The sequence below is a fragment of the Ruditapes philippinarum genome, unplaced genomic scaffold (assembly GCF_026571515.1).
Source record: "Ruditapes philippinarum isolate M1 unplaced genomic scaffold, ASM2657151v2 ctg3199_1_1_1_1, whole genome shotgun sequence".
Lineage (NCBI taxonomy): Eukaryota > Metazoa > Mollusca > Bivalvia > Venerida > Veneridae > Ruditapes > Ruditapes philippinarum.
In genome coordinates this window covers 22533-38033 of record NW_026865166.1, presented here as the reverse complement: position 1 = coordinate 38033, position 15501 = coordinate 22533, and the positions used below count along the sequence as shown (strand labels likewise).

Here is a 15501-nt window from a genome sequence, read left to right as displayed (position 1 = left end):
TGCATATCTTTCTATTTTAATTACCCCAGTTGATTTATGTAAGAAAGTAATTTTATGATTTTATATACATTGTATTACTAACCATAATGATGAATATGTTTTACACTGTATGAGCGCACATAGAACATTTTGTTACTAATACATACATCTTTATCAATATCTTATAATGCAGATCTATTCTTGGCTATTTGACAACTAAATAATATGTTTATGGCATGACTTAGACATGAATATATTGTAATTTTTGTCACTTAAAGCCAAGATACCGTGGGCGGTATGTACACCACCTTGATATTGTCAGCTGACAAAATACCTGTCATACTTATAACAGTCATATTACAAATTCACAGAAACGAACAGTATTCAACGTGTACTTTCAATATATAACATAAAAAGCAAAACACATTTTAAGGTTCAAGGTCTTGCAAAAAAATCTTGATTTATGGTGTTTTGTTCTTTGTCATATCAAGTTACATCGAGAATTGGAAGAAACAAGTTGCCCCCCCCTTTTTTTGTTTTGCGGATTAATTTTCGTAATTTATACAATAACATAACATAAGGTGACTTCATGCATTCTTGATTTAAAGCCTTGCAAAGCAGGTCGTGCATATAATAAACCTATAGAGTCACAGTATACAAGTTAATGTTTTGAAACCTTTCTTAAAACTTAAATATTTCACCAGTTTGAAATTCGAAAAGAAGCTGGATACTTCAACTACTCATTGCGTGACGTTGTTTTAGTTAACTTTATTGTAAAATCTATACAAATTTATCTGTTCAATTCAATTCAATTCAAATTCAAATAGTATATTTACGTCTCACCACATGTACAACACATACATCACAATCAAAATGAATAAAACTGGTAAAAGTACATATGCCATTCAATATAGAATTATATGAGACTTGTAAGCAAAGCTTACATCTATAGGTTAATATAATAAAAGATCATATTTACATACTTATATGATTATATACTATACACACTTATGATAAATGAATTGGGAATGCTGTGAATCTATCATTTTTAAGCTTTCATATTCCTACTAATGTGTCTAAAAGTCTATATATAAAAAACAATTCACTAGTCTGATGTACAACAATTCTAATGAAAATTAAGAGAAATAAAATATAAAATGTATATTAATGAAATAAATTCAATCTGTAAGATTCATTACACTCTATCTTAAAATACCTACTTAATAAAAGGAATAGTTACCTGCAATAAAACGTCTTTGTTTTAAAATATTAAAGCAGGCTTTGACTGTAAACTTAGTCATACATGGATTAACAAAAACGTTATGCATTTTCTCCACATCAGATAAGTTATCAAAATTATTAACAATTGTGCTCGCAGATTCAAATAGGTCTTCCCTGAATTGTATCAAAAAGCTAAACAAACTTAAAGAATCATTTTGTCATAAACGTCTGTTTAATGCAATCTTTAATTCTAAAGCCTAATTCCTGTTTATAATGCTTACCTTTTGAGAAAACAAGAAAACAAGAACAAGAAACAAACAAATAAACAGTAACAACAACAATCAACAAAACAAAAAATAAAAACAAACTGATCATCATAACCTGTCAGATAAGAGAAATAAAAACAACACATTTAGGAAGTAAGTACTTAATTAGCAAAGTAATAAAATTGAAATATCATAAACGTCTCAAGCTACCACTAAATATCTTGAATCTTTAGTACAAAATTACATAAATTTCATAGCATATCAAAGGTGCGTTGATGTGTCTAAATATAGAAAATCACGACAGCACCATATATTCTTTATATTTAGCAACACATTTTGACTATGTCTTTTGCACAAATGAGTAGGCCTAGTGATAAAATAATATACACAGTTTTCTGTGTACTTGATCTGAACTTTGTTTTATAATAATACTCATAAAGCACATGTGATCTTGATGTCTTTATAATTAAACTTGACCGTCCATTAGTACGTCGGAGGGTATGGAGACAATAAAAAGCTGTTGATTGTGAGGAAGATGACAACCGCCTTTCATATAACAAGCGTAAATGCCCGAGGCATTCCGCTTGTGACATATTTTTACTTTCTTAATCACTGGATAATTGTTTATGTGAGCTCGTGTTTACTTTTTCTTATATTTTTTTTGCGTATTGTCTCGCATTTTCGTTCTCTGTGTACATGGAAAATATGTCTTTAAGGATGGATAAATGAAATCTACAAAGTGTACAAGTGTAAACCAGAACGAAATTCCTGTGTCAAGGTTTGTCCTGCGGAGCCAGAGCTGAATGAAATATGAATAATAAACAAGTTTCTGATTAGATGTTTAAATTTTGCTTGAAATATGTATATGTTTCATATAATTTAGACGAAGGTTATCCAAAGACAAGGCTATCCAAAGACGGTCTGAATCAACTTCCGCCGAGAATGGATTAAAAGGAAATAAATGTGCATGTTCTGAAAAGTAATGATTTCAACATTCATATGTTACACAGTTTATGGAGAGATTTATATTTCTCAGAAACAATTATGATTATAATTGAACTATTTCTTTTAAAACTAAAATATGGAAATCAATGCTAGATGCAAATAAATTCAGGCGAACGTTATTATGCATAGTCTAAAGACAATGATGAAAATGGATTAAATAAATGATTCAAATGAATCTATTATAGAAGTTTTCAGAGTCAGAAGATATACTATGAAACTATGGTACCGTTGATGTACGCAAGATCTTTGAAAAAACTTGTATTCCACAGAAAATGTCTTATTCTACTAGTGGTAATCACAGCTCCATTCTTCTTGCTTACTTATGGTAAGTTATTTTTGACATACTTCGTGAGATGTATTTAAATTTTCTGGATACGACTACGCTATAGAAATAAAGAAGGCTTTCACATGTTTTTATTGTACATTGTTTCAGGCATGCAGCCCGTGTAAAGACACAAACCTTAGAATGATAAAAAGGTTCTCACATCTTACGTTAATGTAACATAGTATTAAACGTTACATGGTGTATTTCAAATGCATGTAACATGAGGATGAAGTATCATAAGTATGTTACATAAAATTGTTTTTACTGCAGCATAAAATTTATATAAAGAGAAATGTCTAGAATTGATATAGAATCAGTACCTGAAAATGTACTCTCAGACAGAATATATGACCATCTAAAGAAAAAAAGAAAGGAGAAATATTTTATTTTTATGTTTACTTACCTATGTATTACCTTCGTTTATCAAGAAAACAAATTTCTTAAATATCATGTGTCAGTTTATTTAAACAAACAATGAGTCACCTTTGAAATATCACATAAATGTCAGTTTTTGAGAAAGAAAACAGTCCATGATTGCCATTAGATTTAATGTTGAAGATCAGTAAATTATGAAATACAATAACCACTTCAAGGGTGTAAAACTATATATCTGTCGTCTGTAATTTACAAAAATAGTGTTTAAATTGTTCACGTGTTCTAGATATGAATAATGTTACATTAATTTCGAGAATAAACTATAAAATTATAAACAGCACATTATTACTGTATATAAAATTTATGAATATATTTCAATTAACATAGCTTTTAATTATACCTTAAGTTTTTTAATGTTTAAAGTCATCATATGATACAAAGTTAATATACATTTGTACCTTGACATTGTTATGTTGTTTTATTGTTCTTAACATTTGCCCTTTAATTGATAAATGATGAATAATGTCATTTATTTTCATTCGTAAATTGATGGGGGATATTCAGTTATAAAGGCGAACCTTTAAGTGTACAAGTATCAAATTTGATTTCCGGTTGTTAAAACATTTATTGCAAAGTCATTGTATACTTATAAACCAAGTTTCGATTCATTCAAACAAATTCTAATAAAACATGAAATAGAAATAAAGTAATATCATTCCCTTCGTACAAATGATGCATTTATAAATTTCATAGTGATTATAGTAATACATGTATGCAGTCGTTTTAATTACATATTTTTTGCTAAAACATAACAATTACCTCAATTGTGGTATTCTAGTTATTAAAACAATATATGATGTTATTTTGTCGTTTAAATTTTAGCAAACGACACCAGATGCTGTTGCAATCAGTATGTTATAAGCTATTATTGCAACAATTACCTGCTGGTCTACACTTTATTACATTTAACATGTAAAACACCGTCATTCACATCTCAGAAAGGATGCTACATGTTGCATCGACGTAATAAAATGACACGAATTGTTTCATTGACAGATGCCTCATAAAAATGTTTAAAATTGCATTAAGCTTGTAATGAAATTTCATTTTGCGTTGTAGGAAAAAAAGACAGTCATTGATTGGACATGAGTACACATGAAATAAAACGTGAACATATAATGAGTTTATTTTTCACCATTTATGTTAACTGTCAAGCTATATTTGACGCATGTATGAGACGGTGATGATGACGTCATTTAATTGATGTCATTTGCTGAATGTAAAATAGACGAATACGTCATTTTGATGGCTAGAGCTAAATAGCTAATTTTTCTTTGTAACTATTTGTTGCACCAAAATGACCATCCAAAAGTCATTGATCGGTCAAGATCCTGATTTATTCAACAATAAGCGGTTATTTTTTATTTTTTTCATAGGTGAACAGTATTCGTGTTGTCTTAATATGTTACTTTCAAGTAAAACAGGCCGAATTCAACTTTAAACTTGCATTTAAATAAGTTTAATTGTTACATATTCATCTGTATTTAGATCTATACCGTCTTGCATTGAAATAATTGTATATCATTTCAATTATTAATAAAAGATACAGACTTACATAGTCACTTTTAAAATGTAATTAAATGATTGATACCTTATTTTCTTTTCTTTTAATTGATTTCGAAGTTATGTGTATTGAAAGAAGTCAGAGAAAATGCACATTATGTACGTCCGGGGATATAGAGGATGAATTTCATTTTATAATAATATGTCCAATTTATAGTGATTTAAGAAGTATGTACATTTCAAGATACTTTACTGTTAATCCTAGTGTTTATAAATTCATACAATTGTTAAATGCAGATAAAAAATTGGTTATTAGAAAATTAGCAATATTTTGTATTAAAGCATTTGAAAGACGAGACAATTTGGTAGATTAGCATATCAATATGATATTAATAATGTAGTAATTTATTTTTGGCATTCTCAGTCAACTTGTTTAACTATGTCATAAATATTTGAATATAACTGATTGAATTTATTATGACATGATTCTTGATGCATGCATTGTAATAATTATTATATGTATGTTATGATGATGGGTGTTGAGCCCAAGTCAGAAATAAAGTATATGTTCTGTTCTGTTCTGTGATAATATTGTGTTAAAAACTGTGACAAATCTGACGGAATTCATACATAACATATTTATTTTATGAAAATCTTCACTGAAAATCGAAATTGTGAAACTTCAACTTTTTCTTATTAGCAACAAAGAAAAATTTCTACTAATTTATTTATTCATTTATGTAGAAACAATGTAGTTATTGTTTGTTCTTTTTTTAATCAAAACAGACATACTTCCAATTTAAACATGCTTATTTTGCATAAATAAAAATTATTATTGCACCATGTCCTTTAAGTTTTATCTTTATATAATCATAACGACATTGTGTATAAAGGTGGGTTAAAGACAAACGAGGAGAGATCACCGTTAAGTTCGTACATGAACATGAATTACAAAAAAAAGACGTGGTTACATTTGAAAAACGGATTCACGCCTCTGCACTTATATAACTTAATATGTTTCTGTCATATAAAAATGTGTTAACCTTAAAGTAATGTGTTTTCATATCCTCAAACAATGAGTGTATTTTCCAGTCCAGATATTTAACTTTAAATATTTAGACTTTTTTGTTTTCTTTTGTTTTTTTTTATTGTAACGATAATTAGAACATACTATTACCCCTCACTTTTCTCGTAATGCTAATTTCCCATAGGCCTCTGGGAGTTATTTTACTGTTAATGCAAGTGTACCACGTGACTAAGAATTTTGTACTGTTACATAGGTAACAGTATTTTTTAACAGTATAAAATCTGGTCACGTGGGCTATTTTCTAAATAAAATTAAATAAAATGGCCGCCATTTTTTTCTCGCTTCATTCTTATTTACGACGTTAAACCCCGATAGGACATCAATTTCTTCTCTGGAGTAACAATGACACTCATAAAATTTAGTTGTTCGCACCCTTGTGTGCTTTTCGCGTATAAAATATCTTTTTGTTGAATAGTCAAAAAGTGAACATCCGTTTCCAACGGAAGTAATTGCAATGTAAATAAATTTTATGTGTCAAACTCGAACATGCAGAAGATTTAAGCATGCAACAAAGGATTATTTAACAATTTTAATCAGTGAAACGTTACAGATATGGTGGACAGATATAAAATATCATCGGTATTTTGTCAAAAACCATGCTAAGAATATTCTGGAAACAGAAGGATCAGATTTTACAGATCATAACCGTGTAAATGGGTTAGTGTTTTGTTTTCTAAATAAAACCTAGCTTTTTGTATGTTTATGATTTGTAGATATCACCATTTGCTTTAAGAATAAAAGAAAAAAGAAAACTTCTCAAGTAGGCCTAAAGTACACTTAAAACTTAAAAGGTAAGGTCAGTTTAGTTATTGTTACTCTTTATTTTAATGTTTTTGTTACAGTTAGATCTAGATTTAGTTGACAATTTCAGATCATCACAGTATTTTTGTTCGGGGTAATAAAATAAATAACACATGGATTTGTGAGTAACAGAAAAATATCATCCCTCGTAAAAATACTGTTACCCGAGGCGTAGCCGAGGGTAACAGTATTTTTACGAGGGATGATATTTTTACTGTTACCCACAAACCCATGTGTTATTTATATACTATTACGAACGTAATACAATAGAATTGTAACTTTTATACCATTATAAAATCAAACATATTACATTTCTATATATTATATTTATATCTGTAAATGATTGATCAAGAAAATCAAACCGCAATAAAATCAGTTAAATGTAAACAACATGACTCGTATAACAATAATGGGAATTAGTATATCCTAAAATAAAAACACGGTAATAAACGTCAGTGTTTCTGTGCTGATGAATAAAGCCATTGGCGCTATATATAGCAAAATAGAAAAACAAGAGGTCAGAGCAACACCGACGTATATTGTTATCTATTTCCGTTATGAATACGATTGTGCTGAACTTAAACATCAGAAAAAATAATATACGCCCAACATGTGTCGACAATAACATGGCAAGTTATTTTGTAATTTCATAATATCAGATTGCATGTTTTATATGTAACTTTTTATGCATGTATTTTCTATGCGCGTTCACCATTGTGTTTTTTATACTATGTTGATACTCGTTGAAAACTATGTGTGGTTATGTGTAAAATACAAGACAAACTTTTAAATGATATTGTTGACTTTGACATTTATTTTAACAATGTGAGCATATGAATATAATTATGATTCAACACTAAAATTGAAAACAATTTCAGCACCATTTTTACACCTTATAGTAAAAATTGACTAACACATACTATTGAAAAAAATATGTAAATTATATTGACACCATTACACATAAAGCTATATTTGCATATATCAATCACAGTATGCATATTTTGAATTCTAACCTTCTGTAGTTTTTATGAAGCCGAATGATGTGGTATGTGTGCTCCTCTTTATGGTATTGTAAATAAATAAGAGAATATAAGTTGTTTATTTAGTTTAAACTTATTTATAAAAGCTCGATTGCGAAACAAATTTTTGCTACTTATATCAATCACTTTCGACTCCGCTTCCAAAAACTTACCAATATGGGTGTCATATGACGAATCATGGAACCACTGGGCCACCGCACCCCTTTATTTGTTTATTTTGGAAGATTTGTATCGTATTTAAAATTAATAGAACTGAAGTTTGACTAAAATGTCATTTATTGGTAAAACAATTGAAAAATTGTAATTATTCTTTTATTACTTACGCTTTGAATAATTGTATTCATAAAATTACAGTTAAGGCAAAGTCGGATTTTTATATACGTTAGTGAGGTCGTTTTATGCTTGCATAAAATATGTGATAAATATAAGTACAGAAAGAATACAACTGGTTAATTGGTTATAAAAACTGACAGGACGTTGTCTGTGCGTTTGCAAGTAACGTATGTTTTGCAAGTGTTGTCATTGTCATTTAATATATAATATAAACAAAGTTACTCGTTTAAATGGGATACCTTTAGCCATAAAATTAATTTATGAACTTGGCAATGTTACATGACCAATGACACCGCGTGAGCAACCTTTGGCAACTTTGGCAATGTATACGTTAGTACGCTATCTTACTTTGATGGACATATTAAATCATACATCTTGACAACATTTAGTCACCTAAGAGCAGTAACATGTTAACTCTTTATATAATTTAATAAGAGTTAACCCTTTACTGCACTAACTGGCAATTTATGTGTTACTCACACATTCATGTTGCATCAATCATTATAAATGGTAAAATCAACTAGTAGTAGTCATATCCATATAGTCTATCGATGGTAACATCTTCTCCAAATAAAATGTTTAGTAAATACTGGCTTAACTCCTTCATTGAATCAAATTATTATTACGTTTTTTCAGAGTTGTATTACAATGCTGAATAATCATTTAAGATATTCTTAAATTTGATAACAAGTTATTGGATTAATAACTATATGTGTGATATAGAAATATACATGTATAACAGGCACGTTATTTTTTTAATATTTGTCATTGCGTATGGTGACTGATTTAATTAAACATACTACATGCGGGGCGCCGGACGCAACAAAGTCAACATTTTGTCGTGCTTTGTGTTTTTTTTGTGGTGACTTTGTCGTGATTTTGCCTGACGCCCAGCAGAGCAAAAATACGAAATGGCACATCTCACCCTCCATAGTTGTTAAACAAGCACAAGCTAATTTTATAATTTTATAACTTCCGAGAAGAAATTTTTAAATTTGATATTTAACAGAAAAGATCGCGTGGTACAAAACGATGTCGTTTTAACTGTAGGTTAAATAGATGAATAAAATATTTACAAAACAAACAAACACATTATGATTAATGAAACAAATGTCATATGTCAGTGTCACTGAAAAGAGTCCATTATTTATTCCTGTATCTTCTGGCAATGAAATATTTATAAATGTGTAAATGTATAGTTTTTATATTGAAATAACGGGAACTATTGTGTTCAATGTTTGTGAAGCTTAAAGGTTAATGAATAAGATGCAAGACGTTTTTACTACGATAGATACAGTTAAATAAATACTAGAACATCATATTTTAAAGTTAAAACTGAACGACATAATTGTTAATTACTTAAAGTTTAAAATAGTCGTAATATCATTATCCAGACGTATACAAAATAGCACAATTTTTTGCTTTATGTGTAACTTCCCAAACGTTGGTAACTCTGTTACAATTCGTGTGTTTATTTAAACTGCAACTATGCATTACGATAAAATGTATCCATTCCTTTGAAAATATATCAGTAAATCTTTACGACAACTAAAATCAAAGAAACACTTTATCGCGGCTAAATGATTAAATTGGCATGCAATCAATAAACATAATTTGATATATTTAATATTTCTTATTCATTTGTAAGCTATAATCGTCACAAATGATATTTGAATAATTATAAAGAATATTCCCATCATATTTATGACACCACTAACATCAAACTTATTTTAATATAAAACTTGGAGCCGGAAAAATATAACAAAACAGCTGGTTTGCAACAGCTGTATGATTCAGACTTCTACCTTTTATAAAAGCAAATAGATTCTAAAAAGCTCCCTCTGTTATCCTGTCCGTGGTTTGCCTTATACCTTATCGGTCTTACACTGTGGTTCCTTGTCGCTGGCCTTTGCTGCTGGAAAGTGTGGAGGCTGCATTCATTGAACGCCATCTTTCCTTGTTGGTCTTGTTTATGTTCATCATATTTGACCTCGAGCGACAGTTTGATACTACATATAAAGTTCAATTTCATATGCAAACATGCACTGTAAGATGTAAGGGACGTGGACAGTAACTTGCACTTTCCAGTACCGTCCATGAATAGGCTCAATCAATCGAGCCTGCAACATTTTCATTTTTGTCATTTTGCGTATTCTTTAGGGATTCCGTTTCCTCTGGTTTAATCTGTAACATGGTCACTTAAAAATAGTGCTTTGCAGAGTAACATAAGTACAGTTCAGCATGAAAATATTAAATTTTTCAATCTTCTAACATTAAAATACTAGATAATGCCAAGTTTTGTAAAAATGTTATATCTTTATAGTCGGTACTAATTTGTTTCTTTAACTTTATTTTCTAAGAATATATCATACATTTTGTCATAATTTTCTCAGCAAAAAAGAGTTGAAACATAAAATTATAACAATAAAAAAACTACGGAATATTGCGTTGGCTGAATATAAATAGCTGGAAAAAGTGATCCATCTGAATCATCAAAATCAGCAAAATAGGGGTCTAAGTTTGATAGAAACTGTACATGAGGGATAATGAAAAAATGCAACATCTCTCACTTCCTTTAGCACCTGTTTAAGGGCTCAAATTCAAGACTTTAAAGTGCTGGAATCAATGATCCTGAAGGACTAGAAAAATAAAACAAAACTGACGTGAAGTACAGGGCATCTTTTTAGGCTGCCACCTGGCACTTAAAACCTGCTGTTGTGAAGTATAAATATCAGGGGAAAAGATCCCTCGGAAGTATACATACCTCAGTATGTGAATTAAATGACGTCGGTTGTTGTAATTTATTTCAGATATTTAAAACATGTTTCAAATTAGAAAAGTTTCATATAATTCGGAAGATAAATAATTCATACTCTTATGACAGGCTCATTATTCTTAGTTATGAAAAAAAAAACTTTTCGTCAGACTAAGTTTAACATGTGTTTTTGTCATTAATCTTGTCTTGAAACATTACCTATTAATTGTCATCTGAAATATTGGTATGTAGACTAAACTTGCTCACCTCAAAACGATTGTCTAACATGAAATGGCTGCACTGCCACGTGGGTAACGCGTCGGACTAGTAATTTAACGATTGTTTGACGTGTGAGTCTTCTATACTTCACAAGGTGTCAAGTGCTGTGTGGCAGCTGTAAAAAGTTGCCCCGTGCTTCACTTCAGCGTTGTTATAAATTTTTCTTATCCTTTGGGATCATTGATGCCAGCACTATTAAGTGTTATGAATTGAGTATCGCTCAAAGCCGGTAATAGGGGGCGTGAGGGATGTTGCACGTATTCATTATCCCTTATGTACAGACTCATTCAAACCGAGTCTGCAATTCTCTTGTAATTTTGTTGTGATTAATGCTTCCGAGGGATCACTTTGTTTCCAGATTTTTAACCACGTTAGGGAAAAGTCAATGTTTCCATCAGCAAGAAAATTTTCATCAATTGCATAGAATTTGTTGATTCCAGAAACGGTTTTGAGAGTTTGTCAAAACGCTTATAACTGCCATCAACGTTGAACTTAAACAAAGTTGTGTCAACTTAAACGATTGAAATAGTTTTACAGATAAGATTACTGACAGTCCTACCTAGTTGCGAAACTAAATATTTTTTAAAGATTCTTAAAGTTTCAAAAAAAATAATCAAATTGTTTAACATAAAATATGCTGGTTTTTTGTTTCAGCAAGAAGAGGGAACACATTGCTGAAGAACGATCTAGCACGGGACAGTTCAGAGTACTCGGTCAATATGAGGGTAGGTTATAGTAACTGTTGTATTTAAAAAGAAAGTTTAAAGAAGTCAAAATGAGTTTATCTTTTGATGTAAAGGATAGGCCACGTCAACCACGTTAATCAATTTTATGATTATATTTTTTTATAAATTTTTATAATATTAGTTTGTTTGTTTTGTTTGGTTTTGCCAAAGAAAACCTTTGTAAGAACATTTTTGCACTGTGGCAGTCTGATAAATACTATTATCTAGTTAAGCAATCACAAACTGATTCTTACATTTCATGGACGTCTTAAGCTCTGATCCCCTCTTCAATTTCTATTTTGTATAGATTCGCCCATTGTTTTCTCGTTTAGGGTACACGCGTTCTTTTGCTTGAAGACCATACTCCGCTTTTTGTGGAATGGTATAGATAGATAGATTCTTTATTTCCTCCAATTATGAAGAGAACATACAATATATACAAAATTACATCATGTACAATAATTTCTTGACACTAATAAATTAGGTTAACAACAAGAGATATTATACAAAATAACACGGTGAATATTACAATATTACAAGCATATATATACATACATATACACACACACACACATATATATATATATATATATAATATATATATATATATATATATATATATATATATATATACATATATATATATATATATATATATGTATGTATATATATATATATATATATATATATATATATATACACATACATACACATACATATATTGTTATGCAAAGTTTTCAAGTTTATCCATAAAGAAAACCAGTCTTGTCCGAAAACGAAAAAGACAAGAAATGGTTGATGGATATTACCAACGGTACAAAATTACTATTGTTATTAGTCATTGCCACTCAAATTATTTAAGAAACCAGACAGTCATGTCAAAATAAAAATAGCACTACTGTGTCACATTAAAGATTCAATGATAACCGCCGTATGAACGCATCTGCGTTGTAACTTAATTCAAAAGTTCATGTTTTTCATGTATAATGTTGAGTTCTTCTTAAACCGGTGCTAGGGGGGGGGGCATGGACGGTAGTTTTCACTTGACAGTACCGTTCATAAACAGGCTCAGTCAAACCAAGCCTGCAACATTTTCAATTTCGTTGTTTTGGACTTTATTTAGGGATTCTTATTTTCTCTATATCAACACAATTTTGTTACTATTTTTTCAGAAGCAGTTAACTTACAATGAAGAAGAATATTCGGTCGTCGGCGATCGATTCAGGAGAAGACGGGAACATTTACAATCTCAGTGTAATAGTATGCAAGGTTATTTTGAGATTCAAAACTCTGAAAATGCCGTCAAAGAACATTTAACTATAGACAAGAAGAACAATTTGGTCTATTGTGCAATTGAAAAGATCGGGTGTACCTTTTGGAAAAGGGTATTTCAGATCATCAGTGGTTTTAGAAACGTGACAGATCCATTTCAAATTCAGGGTATTCGTGCATACGAGGGCTATCTTACGGCCAAAGGTATGCCATTTGATAGAATACATTACATACTCAAACATTCAACGAAATTCATGTTTGTAAGGGAACCATACGAGCGCCTGTTGTCCGGCTACGTTGATAAACTGTTCGCTCCAAACGCCGCTTATTGGTCTTTCATTGGTACTTTCATAGTGCAGCAGTTCAGACAAAACGGAACGACACGTGAACAGCGATGTGGTGATGACGTCACATTTGAGGAGTTTGTGCGATATTTTATTCATTCTCAGCATAACAATATGAGGCGTGACGCACATTTTGTGCCAAATTTTGAGCATTGTCGGCCATGTGAAATAGACTATGAATACGTAGGTAAGCTCGAAACATTTGAAGAAGATACATTATACCTGTTGAAGAAACTTAATCTGGATGATAAAGTTAAATTTAATAACTTCGAACGAGAAACAGAAAGGGACGCCATTATTGATGCCGCAGACTATGTTTTTTCTATGCAAAGGGCAATTAATCGTTGTATGACAATGCACGAGGCTTTATTTCGTGCTTACAGAAAGTTACAAATTCGGGGAATAATCAGTAAGCATGTTCCGTTTCCATTTGCAAAGGTCACAAATAGGGAGATCGGAATAAATGAATATAAACAAGCGCTTTTAGCGGCGCATGAAGAATCAGGACCATCTTCAAGCCGGAAGACAAACAGAAAAGAAGCCTTTTTGGAGGCCTACTCAAAACTACCTCAGGACCTAATGATGAAATTAAAAGAAGATCTAAGTATTGATGCAAACTTATTCGGCTATGAAACTTATCCAGAGAGTCTTAAGAATCGAGAGGCATATAAAAGTGATTTCCAGTATTTTCAGATAAAGCAATAAAAGAAAAATGCCTATTGTATCAATAGTTTACATGTAACTAATTTTTGTAATAATGATAAGATGAAGAAAAAGAATGATGTTTTGTCAAACTTTGTTAATGGAGCTTGTAATACCGGTAACTTGCGTGTTATTGACAGCAATAACTGTGCGGACCTCGGATTTCTAAACCTTGGGAACAGCATCAGTTTTGTAACAATTTGGTGCCCTCACCATTGCAGGTGATTGTACTGTCTACAATAAGTTACCACAATTATATAAATACGTGTGTAAGTGATTGTGCTTTTCTTATAACAATTCAAATAATTGATCAAGAAAACTACAATATAAAGTGACATTGTCACGACACTTTTGTTAACAAGTATTGTTTTGACAGTATTGATGAAGTAAAGAATCAGAAATTCGTAATTAAAGCAAGAATCTGATTCGGTAATCGTTTTATACATTTCATGTTATATCTTAGTATATTTTATGGGAAATGTAACATATGTTTTTATAATTTGTTTTTTTTTCTTTGTCGATCCTCATACTTATTTATTTTATGTGAAGGTCTATATGGTGAGTACGGATAAATACCGAGATGAGATTTGTTGAGGGTCAAATGTTCCGCGTCACGACAAAAACAAACATAATGGGTTTGCGACCAGCATGGATCCAGACCAGCCTGCGCATCCAGTCTGATCAGGATCCATGCTGTTCGCTTACCAACCCTATTACAGATAGCGAACGGCATGGATCCTAATCAGACTGCGCGGATGCGCAGGCTGGTCTGGATCCATGCTGGTCGCAAACTCATTATGTTGGTTTTGTCGAGACGCAACTCAAATGTTCTCTTTTTTCAGGCATAATTTTATTCCTGTCTTTATAACTACTTAATTTTTCATTTTCTTTCCAAATAAGCGTTGTGTAGTAATGTATTTACTTGTCCGTCTTGATGTTTTACATTTCATATGCTATTCTTATTCGCACGTTTCTAGTTTGTTGCAGGGATGTGGTCGATCATATTTAATTTAATTGCAGTCTCTTTAGTTTGATCAATCAAATATTCGTGAATTAAAGTGATTGGTTAATTGTTTTCTCTGGTCATTATTATTTCAAACGACTAAAGAAGGTAACTGTGTTTGTAAATCATTTATGAAAGAAATGCCAACATGTGAAGTGTGCATTTTCTGGCTATTTTAGAAGCGCTAGAAATACCATAAAGACAAATGTTAAAAAGCCGGAGAAAAGAGCAATTTGACTTAAGTTAAGATCTTCTTATGTTGACATAGCGTATAGTTATTATAAGAAAATTGATTCCATGTTACTGTAGAATATGTTATAAACGATTAATAATGTTAATAATGTTTATTTCATCTATATAATCAACTTTGATTTTGTTATACAAAAATTAAATATGTTATGAAATCTTGAAAAAAGTTAGAGTTTG

General features: G+C 30.6%; 1 protein-coding gene across 1 annotated transcript; it reads left to right on the top strand.

The window, feature by feature from the left end:
• Window positions 1–1841: 1841 nt before the first annotated feature.
• Window positions 1842–14334, top strand: LOC132728080 (carbohydrate sulfotransferase 11-like). Its single transcript, XM_060713689.1, has 3 exons — window positions 1842–2796; window positions 11684–11754; window positions 12927–14334. The coding sequence occupies exons 1-3, from the start codon at window positions 2691–2693 to the stop codon at window positions 14073–14075; spliced, it is 1326 nt and encodes a 441-aa protein (XP_060569672.1). The 5' UTR covers window positions 1842–2690; the 3' UTR covers window positions 14076–14334.
• Window positions 14335–15501: the final 1167 nt, after the last annotated feature.